The sequence below is a fragment of the Cylas formicarius genome, unplaced genomic scaffold (assembly GCF_029955315.1).
Source record: "Cylas formicarius isolate icCylForm1 unplaced genomic scaffold, icCylForm1.1 PGA_scaffold_5__7_contigs__length_24384050, whole genome shotgun sequence".
In the NCBI taxonomy this organism is placed as follows: Eukaryota; Metazoa; Arthropoda; class Insecta; order Coleoptera; family Brentidae; genus Cylas; species Cylas formicarius.
In genome coordinates this window covers 21,320,875-21,342,528 of record NW_026844341.1, presented here as the reverse complement: position 1 = coordinate 21,342,528, position 21,654 = coordinate 21,320,875, and the positions used below count along the sequence as shown (strand labels likewise).

At 39.3% G+C, this 21,654-nt stretch overlaps 3 protein-coding genes across 3 annotated transcripts in view; 1 reads left to right on the top strand and 2 right to left on the bottom strand.

Annotated features, from left to right (window-relative positions):
* LOC132701885 (single-minded homolog 1) overlaps positions 1–10,276 on the bottom strand; it is a 62,290-nt gene extending 52,014 nt beyond the window's left edge. Inside the window, exon 1 of the mRNA XM_060670140.1 lies at positions 10,135–10,276. The gene's annotated coding sequence lies outside the window, so the exon portion shown is untranslated. The remainder of the gene's footprint in view (positions 1–10,134) is intronic.
* A 4,802-nt stretch (positions 10,277–15,078) lies between these two features.
* Positions 15,079–20,550, bottom strand: LOC132702282 (exportin-4-like). Its single transcript, XM_060670821.1, has 10 exons — positions 20,415–20,550; positions 19,975–20,361; positions 19,656–19,928; positions 19,064–19,347; positions 18,836–19,007; positions 17,918–18,697; positions 17,393–17,861; positions 17,162–17,339; positions 16,240–16,676; positions 15,079–15,594 (listed from the first exon to the last, which is right to left on the bottom strand). Exons 1-10 carry the CDS (start codon positions 20,463–20,465, stop codon positions 15,233–15,235), a joined length of 3,393 nt encoding a protein of 1,130 aa, XP_060526804.1. The 5' UTR covers positions 20,466–20,550; the 3' UTR covers positions 15,079–15,232.
* A 111-nt stretch (positions 20,551–20,661) lies between these two features.
* On the top strand, positions 20,662–21,629 carry LOC132701794 (transmembrane protein 267). The gene is made up of 2 exons (XM_060669993.1): positions 20,662–21,248; positions 21,303–21,629. The coding sequence occupies exons 1-2, from the start codon at positions 20,961–20,963 to the stop codon at positions 21,627–21,629; spliced, it is 615 nt and encodes a 204-aa protein (XP_060525976.1). The 5' UTR covers positions 20,662–20,960.
* The last annotated feature ends 25 nt before the right edge of the window (positions 21,630–21,654 follow it).

Here is a 21,654-nt window from a genome sequence, read left to right as displayed (position 1 = left end):
ATTGTCATGTGAATATATATAAGTTCGTGAAAATCTGAACTTTTAGTTCTTATTTATTTTGTTAAATGGATTTTCATCAACTAAGAGCCACCTCAGTTCAGTATTTAATTTAACTATGTTTCTCATCTATATATGAAAAAAAAAATTCTACCAAAAAAAAAAGAAACGATTTTAGTTACGACATATTAATGAATCTGTGAATTTGACTTATAATAAATAGCCACTTAGACACTTAAGTTACAATTTAGCATCAATAAGCCACTTAGTTGATTTTTATTTTATTTTTCAGTTCTAGAGGTAGTGCGTTATAAATTTTTTGACCAGTATAAAAATAATTTTTTTGTCCAACAGATAAATGCATTTTTTGTCAAGTTAAGTTTTCTCCAAGTTTAACTCGTGAGTTTTTGAATTTTTGTTTGTGAAGTATTTGAAATTGAGTAAAAATTAAGTCAGATGGATATCGCAGATTTAACTGAAATATATTTTTTCTACTCCAGTCTGTAAAATACCTACTACTTCACAATACTTTTTTGTATTACGTACAGAGTTGTATGATGCGAACCCCAGTCCATTATTCCATAAGATATGTGTTTGTATGTATTTGTATATATTTACAGCCTATAATTTTCCATAGTTTAACTCTTTGTACCTTATCCAACGCTTTTACCATGTCAGCAAGGCCCAAATTTATTTATTTATTTTATTCTATTGCTTTTTCAGCAATTTGTTTAATTGATTCTGTATACTTTTGCCTTTTCGCAATCCACTTCGGAATTCTTGTGGTGTGGTACGTTTTTCTACACATATTGTTTTCATTGCCGTATGTCGTTTTTTTTAAAGCTGTCTTCAAATCTTGACAATTGCGAATTACGAATGTTAGCTGTCTGACATGATGTGATATATGATGATGATACTGTACCCGTTAATTTAATTCTCATGCCGTATTATGATAAAGCAAAATTTTCAAGATAGGTATGGTACATGTTACATAAAAAAATTCCAGAATGTTTCGCAGAATATAAAACTGGTCCATTTCAAAAGCGAAAGATGATGTACGTTACGAGTATATCTGGCGGCACCAACACTTCAGGTTTTTACGCTAAATCAATATCCATAAACGTCTAATACGTCTGTATACGAAAAACACAAAATCAAATTTTGAGCACTCTGTATTTCCGAATGTACGAATACGGGCGTTTCTCGACCCCCGTTGCAGCGAGTGCGGCTTCTATTGTTTTGTGGATTTTCGTGCACCGTGCCCAAAGGCGACGGGGAGACACGACACAAAAGCAATTAACACACAGCATGGGGCCTATTTTTTACGTCTGTAATGATCTGCCGCCATGTATATATAGACCGGTCACTCTCCGTCTGACAAGTCAACCGTCCGTATCATCGTCTCCGTGGTGCGCACCTAACAATGTGCACGCGTGCACCGGCTGGCCGCCCTTTAATTGACGGGCATTTTCTTAGTGCGTTTTTCCCGGCTGCCCGAGGTTCATGGTTTTGTTCGTCAAACGTCAGCACCCCCCTGTAGATCTTTTTTTCCCTTGAAGTCAAAGGGAAGGCACCTCGAACGCTTTGAACGACATTACGCCACGACTAATTGCTACGGGTAACGAACTGCTATATTATATCGAGGTACGGAGTTCTCTGGGGATCTGTTCTCGGACCCTTGTACTCCTCCATCGAATTGCGACGCTATCAAGGGTTAATTGCGCTCGCGCATGAGATGTTTGAGACTCGGGCCTCTGTCATTGTTTTTCTATTCTCGCTATGACGATATCGTTACTCTCGAAAAGAAGCTACAGGGTCAGATTCGCCCTGTTGGTATACCTTGGCAGTTTTTAAAGTATTGTCCAACTTTGACACTCAATATTATTTTTAATAAATGTTTAACACAGGGTACATTTCCAAAACAAAAATTGTACCAATCCGGAAGTATGGTGATGCCACAGAAATAGTTAATTATGCGCCTATCTAGCTCCTATGTCATTTTGCCAAAGTCTTTGAAGCCGCTATTAATACCCAATTATTTTTCATGATAAAGAATGACAAAAACGTGAATCAACATGGATTTCGTTCTGTACTTATAATCCGTCGCTTTATGCGAATGTAACTTCTGGAGTCCATCGGGGGTCACACTTGGGACCCTCACTTTTCAAGATTTTTATATTTGATATTGGAAGCTGTTTTCAAAATTCAGTGACAGCCTCATTCGCAGATGACTCAAATGTAAGAACATAAATTAATTTACAAGGAAAACAGAACCTATTAATATTGACTTAAAAGTAGACAATATAAAACATTTAGATAGTTGCTCACGTTAAAGATTTAAGCATCATACCGGACTCTGAGTTAATTTTTGAAACACATGTAGAAAATATTGTAAAGAAAGGTTTGATAAATCTTGGTTTTGGAGTACGTAACACCAAAGGCTTTGGCAAATCAATTTTGAAATACTCATCCACAGTACGGAATCCGGTCCATCGTATGTCGACGGGATAGAGAGTGTTCAAAAAAAGCTTCTGGGAAACCTTCATTTTAGATATAATAGAGACACACGCTATTTTCCGCATGAAAATAACCTACAGTTTTATAAACTGAAACACGCAGTAATTGCTCAGACGTAATTTTTTTTATAAAATTGTCCACTTATCTTTTAATGCTAGTCCTTAACGAATTCGCACTAGGCTAACTTCTTCTATAGAACTTTCCACTTATATGATATATTCGTATTTTTGCTGAACAACGAAAACACGAATACGCTCGCCTGTTGGTTAGCTTTTGGGTATATAAAATAAAAAAAAATAATAAAATAAAATAAATAGTAGACAAATTATGCCATATGCTTTATGCATTATGCTTGTAGATCTTACATAACCATCCACATAAATTTTAAATAATTATCTTGTTATAGGCTTGTCGAAAAAGAAAAGCAAGAAAATTTTTTTATTCCCTAGTCGCTATAAATTATTAAAAAATATATTAAAAATGTTTAATCACTTTTAACGAATATCAAATTCACAATAATAATAATAATAATAATAATAATAATAATAATAATAATAATAATAATAATAATAACAATAATAATAATAATAATAATAATGAATGACTCAGGCATTGGATATAAAATCAACAATAGAGAAAGGCAAAAGCTATCCCATTTGCTATATATGGACGATCTGAAGCTCTACAGTGAGAGCCGAACGGGAGTCCAAGCGCTGATTGAAACAGTGAGAACTTTCTCACAAGGCATCTGTATGTCTTTAGGGCTGAACAAATGCGCCATTATCAAGATTAACAGAGGGGGTGTTGCAGATGCGGAGGAGCCTTATCGGGATATTGATGAGCTACCACCTCATGAAACATATAAATATTTAGGGATAACTCAAAACCTACGAATTGACCACTCCCAATTGAAAAAAGTATTTACCGAAAAATACAAGAGCAGGACTACCAAAGTATTAAACACCAAACTGTCAGCCAAGAATCAGATCACAGCTATCAATTCCTGGGCTATTCCTGTACTCACGTACACTTTTGGAATATTGAAATGGTCCGAATCGGACCTTAATGAGTAAGACAGACTAACCCGCCGTCTGATGACAAAATTCCGATGCTTGCACACAAATTCATCGGTAAAAAGGCTTTATCTTCCCAGAAAAAGCGGAGGCAGAGGTCTAGTGAACATCTATAGTCTATGCCGAACGCAGGAAATGAACCTAAGACAACGACTTCTAGACTCGCAGGACCGCTTAATACATTTGATCTCCGAGGAGGACAAAGGGTTCACGCCACTTAATTTGCAGCACCGAGAAATCACGTTTGATCTGAACACGAGACAGGAAAACCAAACTTGGTGGAGACAACAAACTCAACATGGAAAATTCCCTAGAAGTCTGGATGCAGATCACATTGATAAGGTCGCCTCGCTGGCTTGGTTGAACGCTGGACATCTATGTCCCGAGACTGAAGGCTATGGCTATTCAAGACAGAGTCATGAGAACCCGCAATTATGAAAAACACTAAAATTATCCACCTCCAACTAGCATTAATGTATGGCCTTCTAGAAACATACCAACCGTATTATAAATACCAGCCCCCGGGTGTATTCGAACATAGCAGAGCTGTACTGTACTGGGATAGACCTATTACAACGGATAGAACAGTGGACTACAATAAACCCGATATCGTTCTTATAGACCAAGAAAAGAAAAATGCCCTCATGATTGATATCGCTGTTCCACTCTCCCACAACATCAGTAAAACTGAAGCAAAAAAAATACAAAAATACGAAAATTTCGCGGTGGAACTGAAAAATATTTGGCAGCTCAATCTACACATTTGTAATTTTGGTGGAGGGAATGTCTCCAAAAATGTAAAAGACATCGGACTTCCACCGTGGAGTACGGACAGAAGGCTGTCATACAACAGACATGCCACATTGTTCGTAAGTTTCTGAATTGAGTGGGAGGAATTGAACTGTTTTCTCGCTAGTTCAGAGAATCCGCAGCAAACAAAGCCCCGGGGAAAACAGATCAGTGAGAGCTGAGATGTAATCGTATGATAATAATAATAATAATAATATAATATACTTTATTCCGGTAATATCGGCAATGAAAATTACAAGAAAAAGCAAGAGTGTGGCGCCCAGACGTATCTTTTTGCTGATATATACACTTATCCTTACAAAAAACAGAAGGCCTATCAAACAATTCCCATATTATGGTTCAAACTAAAATTTCATATTCGTTCGTTCATACAGAAGGAGAAAAAACTGGAACCTACCTCTCTAACAAAACTAACGGCCAGTGCATTTTTTGACAATTAAAGTAACCAACGTTATATTTTTATCTGGAAAAGAATTTATTATCGCATTCTGAACGGAATAGTTCAAGGCATTACAGAGTTTGGGTTATTATTTGCTAGGAATTGAATTAAAATGTTATATCCCACAGGGAAATATAGTAATTTAAATGTGCGTAATTCTAATGCGCAGAAAATGCACATAGCATTAAAGTTGAGGCTGAAAAACTCATAATCGACACTCATCTGATGATGATTCTTAGTTTTTCACTTCGTAAAATTCCAGAAGAGCCATCAAATAAAAATAAAGGTTTTTTTGACACAACTTATTCAGAACAGCACAAAAATCTGAAAAAAAAAATTAAAAATATAAAACATATTGCTAAAGTTAACGTGACTTGGATTTAAAAAAATTGCGAAAAAACTATTAAAAAACAAGAGGAAATAAAAAGATTATCTGCACTCGGATTAAATAAACACTAGTTAATTAAAAATATCGAAAAAAAGAACGACACGGACTCATTTTTGTTGTCAGCCCAAAATGATGTTGACCGTATCTAATCCGGGCCACCTAGTAATATAATATCTTCCCTCATCCGCAAAATCATTAAAAACATTCGTCGTTAACGGAACAACGTGTTGGGGGTGTTTTCCGAAGATTAGAACGCTAATTCTCCACGTCCTGTGCATAAAAGGCGCGTGTTCCTCTACATCGAATATAGTAAACATATGACTTTAAATTACAGCTTTCTCGGCGATATTTATTCACTCCACTCTGTAATGAGCAGTCGAATATTCCGGGTGGTCCCTGAACATTAAGGGAATTCGATACGTATTTTATGGACTACGAAAGTGCAACATTGGTTTGGTCTTTATTGTACTGTATTAGAGGTATATAGAGCTATGTATATTCACAGAGGCGGGTTGGTTTCCCAAAAAAATCCACGGTACTAATCCAATAGTTCCGCCAACAATGGCGTAGGTAATAAAAGTGTCAAAGCAATAGGCGGATCGAATTTCACTGGGGTTCAGGCCCGGGATTATAGCCGTCTGACCTCTGGGCTTCAGACGGAATGCGACGATTTTTTTTGACTTTATGTGTTTGCGTGTGTGGTGTGTGCGTTTCGTGAGGAAGGAGTTGTTTTTACGCGGGTAAATCAAATCAAAGTTATACACCATAGGAAATTACGTTACTTTGAAAATGTCATTTAATATGAGACACCGGATTTGAAGTTATCATAATCGTTACTTATATTTAAAATTTTGGGTTTTAAAAAATTGCAAAAGCAATTTTATTTAACATAATTAATATAAAGCACTCAATTTTAAAATTAAATTACGATTTTACCTATACATATAAATGGTAATGCAATGTATATATTTCTACAAGACCCATGGATCCATATCCCGTTAAAAACGCCCTCATTTTTATTCTATCAGAAATATAATAAATATTTCCGTTGTGTTGATCAACATTTGCTTGTCTTCTACAGTTTAACACGTCTAAGTATTAGTGAGCGAACTTGATCGTACGACATGAATTTTGTATCCAATTAGTTTGAACTGATCACACAACAACTAATGAAGTCCCGAACAGAATGTGATGCCAGCCACAACTTTTACTCACAATTAAAAAACGCAACCTTGAATACTTTGGGTACGTCACGAGAAATGAAAATAAATATTGACTATTACAAAACATCATACAGGGCAAAGTGGAAGGAATAAGAGGACCCGGGTAGAAGGAGAATCTCCTGGTCGGCAAATTGTATGGTGCTACCTCCACGGAGCTATTGAGATGTCCTGCCAATGAAGTTCGAATAACGATGATGATCTCCAACATCCGAAACGGATAGGGCATGAGAGGAAGAAGAAAAATCCAATTAGTTAATTAAAAACAATTTTTTTTTAGGGAGTCAGAGTCGGTATCCAATTTTTTTGGAAAAAAAAGCCATAAATTTCATTTTGTTTTAACAAACAGGAAAATCTAAACACCTCTAGTATACCAGGTGTCCAAAAAGTACGGCAACTCCGGAATATCTCGAGAATTACACAATTGAACAAAAAACAAAAAAATGACTTTAAATATGGAATACACACAAAAATGTTATCAGTCCGACTTTAGTGTTCCAGTGTATTTTTTCCACACCATACTCAATTCAAATTTCAAATCAAAATTTTACAAGAGAAAAGAGGTCAAGCAAACCATAGACCTGACTGACAGAGAAAATATATAGCTAACGGATCAACCTATACCAGGATATTAAAAGCCCTCAGCAACGAAATATTGTGCAATATACACTATGCTGGGTGACTGTCCTATTATATGTTCATGGAGAATGACCTATGTAAAATATTTTTGTATATCAACTTTTTTCGTTTTTTAAACGGAACACCGTGTACATTATTACATTGTTAGATTCTGTGAAACATTCTGGAACTCTTGTATTTGATACAATTACTCGTTTGAACACTTTTATAACGGAATATTAAACTTATTTATGTCAAAAACAAATTTGTTTACAAAAAACTTCACCATGGCCGGCCAAAGAATGCCGCCCATATCTTCTTCTCGTCTTCTTCTTTATATATGGCTTTTGCCTTGTACTCTACAGTCAGAGACGTAGCTCGGAAGATGAGCTCCAGCTTTCATGCCATCGTATGGGGGGGACCTCCAGGAGGCCTGCTCGTTCTTGAGAGACCATCTCCTGCAATTTTCGGCAGTCTGTGGTCATCCATCCGTTCAGCATGATTTCTTAATTGGCGCCTTCTGTTTTGGGACCAAGGACACCTCTTTTGTGGTCGCTCAGTGTGTAGCCTATTATAGATCTTAAAGTCCTCATCTCTGCTGGTCGGATGACTCTTTTTGTTGTCTTATTTCTACAGCGTATATCATAACGGGTCTCATACAGGTCTTATATATGCAAGTTTTATCTTCTATGGCCATAAATGCTCGTAACGCTGGCGCCGAGATAATTAAAACTCATGACCATACAGGTTCATTGTATATGGTCAATTTACTGGGCGCCTTTGATATCGTTAGTGATTTAGATTTTGCTATCGATATCTCCGTGTTGTACTTGGAGGCGATGTTTTCGAATTTAAAGAGCATTCTCTGTAGGTTGCCTTCATCTTCCGATATCAACACATTTATCTGACCCCTTTCCAATCTTGTTTACTTCAGATATTAGCTCATCCATAATCAGAAAATAATAGACTTCAGGCTGGCGCCTTGTCTTATTCTTGTCTCACAACATCAGGGAGTCTTACGCTGTCAAATGCTTTTGTGATATCTATAAAACAATTATACACTGTTTTATTGTATTCTATACTTAGACTTTTCTGCAATTTTTCAAATTCCACTCCAATAAAATAAGCTCTGATGTGACAACTAGTCGTAACCAAAGAATCATATCATCGATGAATTTTGTACTTATTTTCAAAAGGAATCTATGATTCTTACGAGGTATACGAACACTGATAATATGTTTAATACATTGTGGGATCATTTGCTATGGTGCTTTGAAAAATCTAGTAAATAAACGATTTTTTTAAATTAAAAGTGGATTCGATGTTCACAAATAATGAAAGTAGCACTTTTACGCCTACTAGGGAAAAAAGCATGTATTTTATACCGTATTCCGATGAGGAAATGTCGGCTCTAATTCATTGGCTGAAAAACAAAAGATCTTCTGGTATCGACGAAATTCCTATACGACTTATGTTGTGATATTCTAGTTCCGTACTTAACAGCAATCATTAATGAGTCAAATTAGTTAAAAAAGCTCGGTATTCAGAAAAGAAAAGAAAAGAAAAGCAAAGAAAAATAAGTGTAAAATTAAATGGATCCATATGATGTTAACTTGGGCACACCTCAAGGGGGCATTACTTTTTCTCCTATAATTGAACGGTTTACCTGAAATCTTTAACAGTAACTGTCGAGTTTTCATGTACGCGGACGACACGTCAGTAATGTCTTTGTTGCCGTTGAACAGTTTAATAAATTTTGCAAACAAAATCATTTAATTATAAATTTACAGAAAACAGTACATTAGAACTTTACATGACTTATTCTTTAGTTTCTTTCAGAGCACAAGATTTCTTGGCACCTACATTGATGCATCATTGAGGTGGGATCAAGACATAAATAGTGTTTGTAGGAAACTAAGTAAAACATTCTTTGCGATATTAACAATTAGGGACTCGTTTCTTGAGAGGTCACTTTTATTATGCTTCGGTGTACTCCTCAATTTCATACAACATTGCGAACTGGGGGCAAGCTAACGATGCTGAAAGGTGTTTGTACAGCAGAAAAGAATACTTAGGCTAATTTTTAAACTTTCAAACAAAATAATGACGGTTCCTTGTATATACCCATTTAAAATACTGCTAGTAACACACAAAAATAAACATTTACGTAAGAAACGCATTCATGACCATTGTCACTACACCCGTAACAGAGAAAATCTCTTAAAGCCTAAACTGAATCGCATATTTTGTAGATCTTTAGGCTATTCAGGGCCACATTATTATAATATGCTCTCTTCGAGCTTAAAGAGCATTTCTACCAAGCAATTTAAGAAATATGTCAAGATGCTTCTGACAACCAATGCTTTTTATAGCCTAAATGAATTCGAAGTGAATGTTCTAAATAAATGTTGATGTATTTGCATTGTTTGTTATATATATCTTATATGATTATCCTATATGTGTAATTTTATTGTAAGATATATGCACATACTTTTTACATAGCTTCTGGATTCCTCCTGCGTCGCATTTTGCTGAGTCAAACTTGCTGACGTTTCGCCAATCATCCTGTTGGCTTCTTCAGAGCTGGACCGAAGCAGTTTCAGAAGAAGCCAAGAGCATGTTGGCGAAACGTCAGCAATTTCGACTCAGCAAAAACCGATGCGCGAGGAATCCCGAAGCTTTGTAAAAAGTATTACAGTAGCCTGTGAAAATTTTAAAACATTTTAATGTTATTGTTGGTGACGAAACATCCATCGTAATGGGTTTTGTGAATAAATGATCTATCTATCTACGAAGAAACTTAAATTTTCCATTTTATGGGGACCACTTACAAATCCAAAGTCGCACGGCGCCGACCACTCCGCGAACCGCCCCCCATTGACGGGCGACGAACCCCCGCAAACCCATCAGCGATCGAAAGAAAACCAGCCAAAAAATAACCCCGGCTCTATCGTGCCATACATAAGCGACTACCCGCGGACGCGGGACCTCGATACCGACTAAAAGACCGAAATGACGTGGTTTCCTGCCAAAACGTGACCCGCCATACGCGCCCGACGTGATCCCACTTACCTCGAACGTGACTTTTCCCGAAATCCCTTTCTCGACGCCGCCGACGCCGCGCCCCGAAACGGTACGGACCGCGCGAACACTCTGTATTACGACGCCGCCCGGTTTTTGTGCGGCGTAGTGTCGTCCGTTTCTATCGACCGAGATGGATCGCGACGCGGAATGAGGTCTTCGATAATCCGCCAGAGGCCCGTGGGGCAGAAACGCGAGTAGGGAGCGGCGCGTCGACCTATAGGGGGGCGGGACCAATAAGGGAGGGACGTGTGTGGGGCCAGCGACGCGCCACAGCGCCCCGAGTAGCTCCCGTAGCGAAATTTTCCCTATCGCGAGAACTACAACCGGGTATATACCAGTTTGCGTTCAATCTCGAATGCTACTAGATATACGAAGTCTGCGTCTCTATAGGGTTCAGCAAGCATCATTCAGTAATAATCCTGTAGCATGATAAGGTCCGTACTAGAGTGCTCATCCACAGTAAATATATCATCAGAATAGAAAGCATACATGCATACGTCTGTAAAATACCTAATTACGCACCGATCTAGCAATTTAAGAGACTGATGCAATGCACTATATGTTTTAGCCATGTCATATGTAAAGGATCTTTCAAAAATTCCAGAGGTGTGACGTGGAGGGGTGAGCAGGCCTTTAAATCTTAAATTTAAATTGTGAACGTCCGTGCGAAAGCTTATTTTTTTGAAAAGATAGCGTGGAAACTTCAATCTTATAGTTTTGTGATAGAGATTACGTCTATGGAGATATCGTCGATTTTTCATATTAAACCATCGGACTTCCTTCAGTTCATGACTAACCGGCCTGCCGCGTTGAATCCCAAAAATGAATCTTAGACAGTATTTCTGGATTTGTTTGAATCCGTTCTGAGGCAGCCGCTGCCAGACATGGACCATAGACGACATCACAGTGGTTAAAAGGAGATAAAACATCGAATCACAGAGGACCTTTTTTAATGATTGATTTAAAATATTTTTAGAACCATATAAGCATTTTAAATGGGCAATGGTTTTTTTAATACATCGTGTAACGTGACCATTAAATCTTAGCTTATTGTCGAACACAAGCCTCCGTTTTCAGAGACATTCGATATTTTTATTTCAACTAGTTGAGATATTGCCATAGATTTTTTTGGATTTAGATGGAGTGAATGTTCTAGGGACTCCCTGTTAATGATTTCTAGATCATTATTTATGATTTGACAGCTTTCCAAAATTTTATCTCTCGAAAATGAGTAACATCTGCATACATTTGGGTTTTGCGATGCTGTATAAAACTAGGAAACGCGGACGTATATATACAGTGTGGATTCTTCTTTTTGTATCAATTACTTGAGCTTTAAATCTAATCCATATCGGGTGCGAACAAGACTGACGTTTCCTATTGAGCGATTAAAGTCGAATTACGTTTCTAACTCTCCTATAATAAGATCTGCCCGGACATATTATTAATTGTGTTTTTTTAAACGGCATAGATATAGACATTTTTATTTTAGGCCTTAGTTTATTTAAAATCAACGTATATAATTTATTTAAATCTAACCTTTGCTTTCCTTGTAGAAATGAGAAATTTATTGCTCACTTTCTCGTATCACAGAAAGTGCGGTAAACAGTATTTGACTCACGAGTTTATTTGACACGAGCGGAGCGAGTGTTTAACCAACGAGTGACTTAAAAAGTCTACCGAACTTGTTGCATACTATACTTTTTCTACCACCGTTAGTTTTTGGGTACATTTGCGCAAAACAACATGAATACATTCACTGACATGAGCGTCAGAATTGACAAACGTCAAAATTCAAAACCCGTGCGGTAAAATCCCGTGCGTCGGATCCGTGGGAAACGAAACTGACGTAGTAAAGTGACGCTTCCCGCACGCTAGATCGGTTTGTAATTAGACATTTTACATGCGTTTATCATTCCGATGTATCTTTTTAACTGTGCGCGTTAGACAGAGAGAGATGTTATTGGATTTGTCATATAAACAACGGAACAAACACAATTGTAAAACGTTATGTTGTTTATTCAAGTTTTACAATTGACCATTAAGTAGTTTATTTTAATAAAAAGGCTGTAATTGGAAGAAGAATCATCCAAGGATAGAGATTTTAAGAGGATTAAATTTTTAAGATCGTATATAAGAAAAAATTTCTGTGGGAAACCTTAATTATAAATGTCACTTTACTTACCGATAAGTCCACTAGATTTTAAGCGTAGCTTATAGCACGTAGTATTTAATTTATCTGTTATTTCATAACATTTTTCTGTGTATTAGTTTTTGGGTCAAAATTCAAGCCGTGCGGTAAAATTTCCGAAAATATCCGATTGCTCCCAAACCCGTGCGGTAATACCCAGGAAATGTCCGAAGTGGCTCGGGTCCGTGGAACAAGAAACTCGCGTGGTCAAGTAACGCCTGCCGTACTGTGTATATCGGTGTATTTTACAGAAGGGAGTAAAAAAATAGATTTTACAAAAATTAAATCGAAACTGGTTTGCATCCTTGCATAATAATCTCCCAAACAAAGATATTCGCATTAATAAAAAATCAGACATATCATTGCACAAACATCACATCGCCGTTGAATGAAAGTTAGCAAGGACTTGCTTTCGTTTCCAATGCTTAAGATATACAAGTTTTCTTTCCTTGATGGTATTCACTATTTCGTTGTTCTTCATCTTCATTACGATGGATCATAGTCTAACGTTTTGGTCAGTTCTACCCTTATTCTTCTTCTTTTAGGTTGTTGTTGTCTCGCATATTAACTTCATACTTGCTTACAAAATAAATAAATAATAAAATTAATATTGACATTTGGTTTAGTATAAGAATAGATATTAATTACTTGGTCTAAATTCCTTGGGTGAAAGAGTAGCAATCTTACGTCAAGCTACTCGAATTGAATTTTCTTATGGTAAACTAGATTTGAGATTTTTAATTTGGTCAAAAATATTTCCTGACTTACGTGCCTCTAACATTTTTAATTATTCGAAAGGAATTCTTCCATTTGAAACCGTAGAAAGCTTAAAACGTGAAAAAAATAAAATCAAAAATTATTAGTTATAAATTAAGTTTATCATTGGTATCTCACTTTCTTTAGAATTATTATGGAACGTGATATTCCATGGGAACAGAATCGGGAGGACTTCTCAGGCCTATAGTGTTTTTTTCCCAAAAATTTAACTCGTCCATAAACGAAAAGGTGTCGTAAAACTTTGTGTTCAAGGAATAAGCGGAGTGGGCCAAGCATTCCCAGCAGGTATCGATTGTAAGGTGAAGGTGCAATAAAATGCAAAATTACGGGAGACGGTTTTCCCACATTTTTAATACCCTAATCCCCGTTGGCTTATAGTTGTCTTTCTTAAATCACCTTCAATCTAGCTAAAATATAATTTAAAAATAATAATAATAAATATTGTCTAATAGAATATCTTCCAACAACTTATTTACTGTTAAATTATAACAGGTACGCATAGGAAGAGAAAAGACAGGCTAATTCTCATTCAATTAGAGATATAAAAGTGCAAAATTAGTGTATTTTTTTTCATACCTCCGATCTACATCGTATTTAATCTTATTATACTAATAATCTGTCTGATGTCTTCTTCTACTCTGATATCATCCAACTCATCTTTTCTTCGTAAATATTTCATTTTTTATTTAATCTCCCTTTTTTTTTCTTACCTTTAGCCGCGTATTACAATAATTCAACCAAAAAAAAACTTAAATCAAAACTAAAATCAAAAACGATGTACAAAATGTATAACGACAGGATCAAGGCAACAGCGATATGAATTTATATCAATTTTAAGTAAATTGACGCCTTTTTTTGGAGTTTCATAAATAAAAATGCTACATTTGTAATTTTTAGGAAACTAAATACAGAATTGGCTAAAAATATATATACCTACTACATATTTTGCCTTCTCTATCTTTTCTTATTATTATTTGAAAATTAAACTTCTAACGCATTTATATCATGCATTCCCAATATAATGCCACTGCAAAGTGTCATTTTATATTTTAAACTTATTTAAGTTATACAGTGGGTATACGAGTATACCAAAAACCGTCAAAACTGTAAAAATAGTTTTCATTTTAAGAGAAATCAGTGGTGTACTATCAATGTCTGGCAAAATGGACAGTGCCAAATTTCATTAAAAAAAATGTGTTTTATTTTTGAAAACTTAACCATCCTGTATCTTTCTTTTTAAAATAGTCCCAAAAATCAGCCCCCTTAATTATTGCCATTCACTTAGAAAACACCCTGTATACAGAATAAGAATTTCCTCACCCTCCCATTTTATTATCCAAAATCCTAGAATAATATACGCAATAAACAACGAGTTAATCAATGCTAAGCGTCTTTTTATTCGCTGTCGAACGATTTGAAATGTCGACAGCAAACCCCTTCGTGCGATATTTTCCCAGCACTAGCGTCACGCTTATGCGGGAAGAAACCGCGCTGTTCCCTCTCGCACGTTAAGCGGACGACTGGCTCAGATGACGCGTGTCCCCACCACGCGCACCGTCTCGGTATTGGCCGGCTCGGTAGCCATGCTGTCGGTGGTTATCGCGTGGGCGTGGCATTCGCCAACCAATCGCCAACGAGCTACGGCCCCCCTCACGCCACTCGCGTTTTAAACGTATTAAAGAGGTATTAGTTCTGTCTTATCTAACTCGAAACAGGCGGGCGGATCTGCGGAAACAGTTGGGGGGTGAGAACCGAACCAGGTGCCCTGGGGACGTAGTGCATAGGCGTTTAAATTACGTTGTTTATCAAAAAACTGTTTTTTTTTTCGTCTCTGCGATGTACCAAAATTTAACAATTTGATCGCCCTGTATTTCGTAAAGTAAAGTTGCTTAATATCATCGATACTTACTTAAGGAACATACCGGAGCTTTTGGGTGTAGGAAATAAAAAACGTACGTCACGCAAAAAAAAGAACGATTTTATTGTACAACTAAAAGGGGAAAATAAGGATACAAAAATAGACCGCGTTCTGGTATCGCGTGTCGCAGGAGGGCGTGGCCTCGCTTCGTGACAAGTTTTCATTGGTCGAGGTGTGTTAGATTTGAACCGCGCCCCCTCCTACTTGACCAACAGGAAGCCGTGCACGTTGGCGACGAACTTGTCGAAGTTGTCACGGAATTTCAACTTTGGTTCTCGTCCGCATGTTAAGGCCACATCGTCCATCAGCTTGGCGAAGGCCGCGGCCAGTCTCTCGGCAGTCAGAGGATCGGCCTGCATTTGAATCAGGCTTTGCACGAGCAGCTGGTACTCGTCCTGGTAGCAACAAATCAGGCAGTAGATCGTAGTAGAGGCGGCCGTGATCATGTCCGAGTTGATTTGGTAGGACAACGTCAGGTCCATGAGGAGTTTGAGGAAAGGTTTGAGCGCGTGCCCGAACCGAGTGTCCAACGTTTTGTAACGAAACAAGTAACACGCCATACCTGCGAAAACGGAAGTTTCGCAACACTGTAGCACGTTAACATGGAGATTTTTTTTTTTCGAGCACGGTTGATGGTTTTGATTTTTCAGAAAATTTTGTTAGGTCCGTAAGCGGCGATCTTAAAATATTTTTAATGCTGCGACGTTGCCGCTTCTTCGAAAAAGTAGCACCAACAGTTTCTGATCTTTTTGATAAAAAGTTTCTCTGAAAACTGAATTACTTTGGCCTAATTCGTCTTCTGGGGGGCCATGAAATCTTATGTTAAATATTTCATTTTCCGTTTGACAGTTCAATAAAGATTATCAAATTTTTTTAGATATGAAAAACAAAAAAATACGATTTTCATTTTTGTTTGCGATAACTTCGAATTCTTAAAAGACTTAAGAAAAGGCAATTTTTCTTATCTGATTTTTCCGGATGAAATGATGTTAAATAAGCAAGTTTTTTGCAATAATCCCAGAACGGCGTGAAATGAAATATATAATGAAATACAATTTCAGCGATCACTTCAGAAGGGATCGAAATGTTTGAAATTTTTTTCAAATTCAACCCAAAAACGAAATAAAAATTTTTTGGTTCGTGAAGTCCCATGATTAATTTGAGAAATAATCATATAACATTTACTAATTCTTAACCTCGCACTGACCTTGAACGAAATCCAAAGACGATTGCACGATTTCGGGACCGAAACTCGTCAGGCCCAGTTCGATCGTCCTCAGCAGGGTGGCCAACATTTCCTCGGGCAACACACATATCTTTTCCGGGTATATGTCGTTGATGAGCACCAGGAGGCGGTAGTATCGGGAGCAGAGGTTAGGAAACTTGAGCAATTCCAAGGTCATCAGTGGCATGATGAAGTTGAGACCGAAAAGGGCGACGTCGCTGGCCGTCACCCTCACCGTTTCTTCTTTGTTCGCGTTCGGGCACAGATCGAAACAGTCTTTGGGCAATATGAACGTGAGCAGGTCCAAGACCAGCGCCAGATCTTGACAGCTACCTTCCTCGGCGAACTTTTCGTTCGAAAGACGGTTGGCGTTGCATTTGGCGTACGCTTCGACGGTCGTCAAAGAAGTCTCGTATAACCTGTAGCCGCAACAACCGCAAATATTCTCTTGTTCCATCCAAAATCGGCGCAATAATAACAATACGCGATAATTCGACAAGTGACGTCATTTTTTATTTCTCGTCGGCAAAACTACGATTGTGAAATTTGGACGCGAGAAACGCAATCTGTCGGGCGAAATCGTAACGCTTTTTCGAAATTTCGCGCCTCGGCCCTAGATGGCGCGGCAGGAAAACAAATCGCAGCTTGCCAGACGCCTCCACGTCAATTTCAAAATGCAAACGGTGCGTCGAACAAATCGTCGGTGTTTTAGTGATTCAGTGCCGTGCTTTAGAAAATAACCGAGTGATATGTGAGTCGCAAGGTCATCGATAGAACTACGCGGCGATGCGGTATGCAAAGTATGTTTTTTTTAATCTTTAGGCACAATGTGTACGTTTGTTTCTGAAAAAGTTTAGCCGGTTTTAAAACGTTATACCACTAATTTCCAACGAATCTTGCGCACCTCTTGCTATTCAAAGGCGTCAAGTAGCAAAGCATGTGCTTGGCGACCTGCCCGAACATCTCCAGTATCAGTTGCACCACTACCTGGAAGTCTTTGTAAAACGTAAGGAAGACCGAGAGTTCGGCGAGCACGGGAGCTAGAGCGTTAAATAGCAGCTCCGCGGACGCCATCTGAGTGCCTGAAACGCAACGCCTGACGCAATTAATTAACTCGTCTCTCGATAAAACCCACCCTTGGCGACTCCGATAAAAGCCTCGAGGAGGTCGATCACGACCTTTTGCACTTGTTCCTCCTGACAAATCCTTGCAAAATTCTCCCGACCGAGGAGATTTTTGAACGTCACTTTCAACGGCGAAAGGATCGTCTCGTAATAATGGTTCATTTCTTGCGGATCCGTCAAACACGCCCCGGCTAGAGAGAGACCTTTATACAAACCCCTCAACACGACAGATGGGAAAGTGCCGGGCTCGATACTCTCACAGAGGCCTATCAATTTCGCCATGGTCTCGGTTTTTATTATGTGCACGGACTTTTGCTTGGAGCTGACGAGGTCGCAAAACAAATCGACGGTATCTCTGAGCAAAATGGGCTCCGTGTGGAAGTTGTGGAGGTTCGATTGCACTTTATTGAGCACGAAGGCGACCACTGCCTTGGAGCATTCGGTATCTTGGCCCACGCAGCTTAACAGAACCGGACTGAGCTAAAACGAATCGCTTATTACACAGGAACGCGAAAATTGTTTAATTTAAAACCCACTTCTTGGTAATAGTTCTCCATCGGGAGCAGATAAGTAAGACACCAGCGTCTCAGGAACCACATGATGGTGGACCCGACCTCGGGGCTCATAAATTGACCCAACTTCATCGCGACCGCGACGTCTTCTACCGAGCATAGACGCATTACGTTGAAAGCAACGCGTATGACGTGGTCGCAGTGTTCCAAGTCGGCAGGCGTCGCGGCTCTGCCGTCGACCGCCATCAATGCGCGCACACTCGCTTCCGGCGTACTTTGGCCGGCGTTTCTTTGCCCGATACTGTATTGCATGATATCCGAGGGAATCATCGGGGTTTCGCCCTCGCTTTCCATGCAAAGCAGGTGGCCTGCGATCAATATGGTCCAGTGCAAGTCCTCGAATACGTTATTGAGGGCTGCCGCTTCGTCGAGGCTCATCGCACGTTGCTGCATCAACTGAATCCGAGCGGTGAGTTGGTCCGTACGGGATTCGAGTATTCTGTACAACACGGGCAAAGAGTGTCCCGGAACGCATCTGCCAAACATCCCGACCGTCTGGAGCTGTTCCTTGTACTTGACGCGATCGCCGTCTTCGTGGTCCTCGTCGGCCGCCTGGGAGACGTTCTCGTCCAACCTGGTGCCGTCGGGAGGTCCCAGATGGCACTGCACGTACTTGTTGAAAATCTGAATGATGCAGTTGCGTTGGTTCGCGTCCAGGGAGCTACCGAACTCCTGAAGGATGCCCGTCCACGCCTCGAGCATGTTGTCGAACGCGTCCGCAAAGGACCTGTCCGTGTCGGAATCCTGGAAGCGATTTTATGTAATTCCAAACATAGCCCACAGTAAACGCGATGCCTTCATAGGGGACTACAAAAACTACCCTTTAGGGAAGTGTTCGCGATATTCAAGTTTTGGTGAGGTTTTCACTACGGAATAGGTTACCCCTTCCTCCTTGGTGGCGCCGTCGCAGAAGTGACACGTGAGGCGGGTCAATTCATCGAGCAGCGTTTCCTGCACCGCAGCCGGCAATTTGACGAAATCCTGAATGAAAAATATGACCAATTTGCGGACGATGTTGGACACGCCCACCGACTCTTTGCTTTTGATGGTCACGCTGAAAATATCCGGCGACGTTAAAAGGCGGAGGCCGCGGCGAAGCTGCCGACTCACTTTGAGATGAGTTTGAAAAACGCCATCAAATATGAGTGGAGGTAGTTCAGTCGTTGAGGGTTTTTCCTCGCAACGCCGCCCGTCAGGCTGGCCAGCTGCACGAGGCAAGCCATAGAGTGGTGCGACAGTTCATCGATGTTCCTCACTTTCCAGTAGATTTGGAACATTAGCGGCAATAGGTCCTCGTTATAGATGATTTCCGACCACGACGAGTTCAGTTTCAACGCGGGGGCGTGGTCCGTTTCGTAGACGGACTCGTAGATCCCAATCAGACGTTTGGGAAGTGCACGAAGTTAAGGAAGTTAAGTTAGCACCAGAATGTAAGACACTAAAAACGTGAGACTGACATAACTTTTAAGTTGTAAGGTGTAATAAAAACACTCTTAACTGTCAACAAACAATGATAACCATAGAGAGAAAAATGTTTGAGATTTCGCCAATTGGGTTAAGGGTTATTATCATCCTCTCAAAATGTTCCTTGACGGCCAGCGGTGGCTTTCCGAAATGGATAATGTTTGTCCTGTAAAACCCAAACTTTCTGGACACCATCTTTCTTTATTGCTATACCTAAGTTTGAATCAAAAAGGATATGAAACGCCGGGATGTATCCCCACCTTAACACCCTTTCCGTGATCTTTAGCAGGTGCCGCGCAAGTTGGACAGCGGTATCCGAATAGGGCGGGTCATTTTTTGCTACTTCAGATAACAGATAAATGCAAAACTGGAATATCCGTTTTAAATCGTTGGCTTCAAATTGTTTTTTTGCTACAAAGTGAACCTCCCAAGTCAGTCCAACGTCGGTCGATTTAATGGTGGACGCATACTCCTCCATCAAGTTCGAGATTATGTTGCATCCCAATATTTTCTGAAACAACTTGGGTAGCCAATGTAACGCAACTTTCTTTGCTTACCTTGTCTGGGTCTCCGTTGACTATTAGGTTCTCGACTTCTTGAAGGATAACCCCCCTCTCTCTGCCGCTGTCATCAATACTGGCCCTTTTCACCATGATAGCGATAACCTGCAATATTCTGTCGCATACGTAATGGGGCACCTGATGGCTCGTTATAAAGCGCATTAGGTATTGTCTGAGTGACGTCCTGTCAGTGTCGAGCAAAAACGACCATTCTCTGATAATAGCCTCTTTCAACAGTTCGGCCGCTTCAAACATGACATAGGGATTTTGTGATTTTTCCAAAATCTCGCGGCACATCGCGTAAGGCGATTTACTTTTTCGGAAACCCAGGAATACGGATTCGGCGGCGTGTCTTTGCTCGTTGTTTACTATGTTCGGGGGTGCCTAAAATGCTCGGGTACAATTGGCCGAAGTAAGCTTGACCATATCATAATTACCATGATAATTTGGGCCGCCGCCTCCAATTCCTGAATTATTTGTTCCGACATTGTCAAAGAAATCGGATTTGGTTCACATTAAAAACCAAATCGTCAACTAACTGAAAACAACACCTCTAAGGTTAGGTTGACCGTCATCTGCTTTTAAAAAAGAACGTCAACATGTTTTACTTTTATGGTAAACCATCGACATTTGTTATCCTTTTTATCTTTGGTGGAAGTGTGCAAAATAAGTTTAAGGAGTATGTTTGTTTATCCGTTTATCTTAGTGGTTCTCAAAGTAGTCAGGGTCCACTAGAGACTCGGGTCTTTGTTGGCGTGACAAAAAATATTATGGAATATGAATATACAAGTCTGGGAACGACTTGTCTATCTTATAAATAAAAGATTAAAAATACTGAACGCTTTTGCCCCTCTATGGTGTTTAATCTGGATCCTAACAGAAAGAAGTGAGATTTTCCAGACTGATGGAGTGTAACTTACCATACGTAAGTCTATGGTGACCACGGATGATAGAAAGTCCTAACCTTAAAATGTTATCCCGAAATGTTTTTAAAGAATATGAACAATTTCAACGTATATTTAACATCCCTCATAGGATTCACCGCGATAGTAGGCGATCTTTTCGTAACCGCAAGCAACTTGAATTTATTTCGAGCGTTATTCGACAACGCGACTCACGGCGTTATCGGGGGCCTGAGTTGGCTCGTCTTCGCTCTAAATAGCAAGCTAGCTAACGCGAAAGTAACATCATTAGAAGTGCTTTTGTGCGCGGTATTGTCGTCCGCTATAGACTTGGACCACTTCGTCGTGGCGAAATCGCTACTCCTAAAGGTAGTTATCTAAAAATGTTTTTACCAGTTCTTGCGAAGATTTACTGGTTTTTAGGACGCGACGAATCTCACTCGCAGACCGTTCTTACATTGTTCGACGTTTCCGCTCTCAGCTTCCCTCATCCTCTTGTTGGTGAGCTACCTGCTCAGTGCGCCATGTATCAAACGGATATCTCTAATGACGCTAACAGCGTTCGGCTCACACCACATCCGTGATGCTACAAGGCGGGGTTTTTGGTTTTATCCCTATGGTTCAACCCCCCCCATTCCTTATATGATTTACGTCCTTTTAACTTGTGTTTGGCCATATTTCGTGTTGTTTGTGAACAGTTACATTGTAGTTGGTTCTCAGAATTATGAGAAATATACGGCTGTTATATGATATATTTTGTTAATAGGTAGTAAAT

Bases quoted from the DNA above. Each gene is read 5' to 3' on its own strand.
- LOC132702282 (XM_060670821.1), bottom strand. From the start codon at position 20,465: ATGTCGGAACAAATAATTCAGGAATTGGAGGCGGCGGCCCAAATTATC. The intron at 20,362-20,414 runs GTAATTATGATA...CGAGCATTTTAG, and splicing joins CGGCGGCCCAAATTATCATG to GCACCCCCGAACATAGTAAA. The intron at 17,862-17,917 runs GTGGGTTTTAAA...GATTCGTTTTAG, and splicing joins TGGAGAACTATTACCAAGAA to CTCAGTCCGGTTCTGTTAAG.
- LOC132701794 (XM_060669993.1), top strand. From the start codon at position 20,961: ATGTTTTTAAAGAATATGAACAATTTCAACGTATATTTAACATCCCTC. The intron at 21,249-21,302 runs GTAGTTATCTAA...ACTGGTTTTTAG, and splicing joins CGAAATCGCTACTCCTAAAG to GACGCGACGAATCTCACTCG.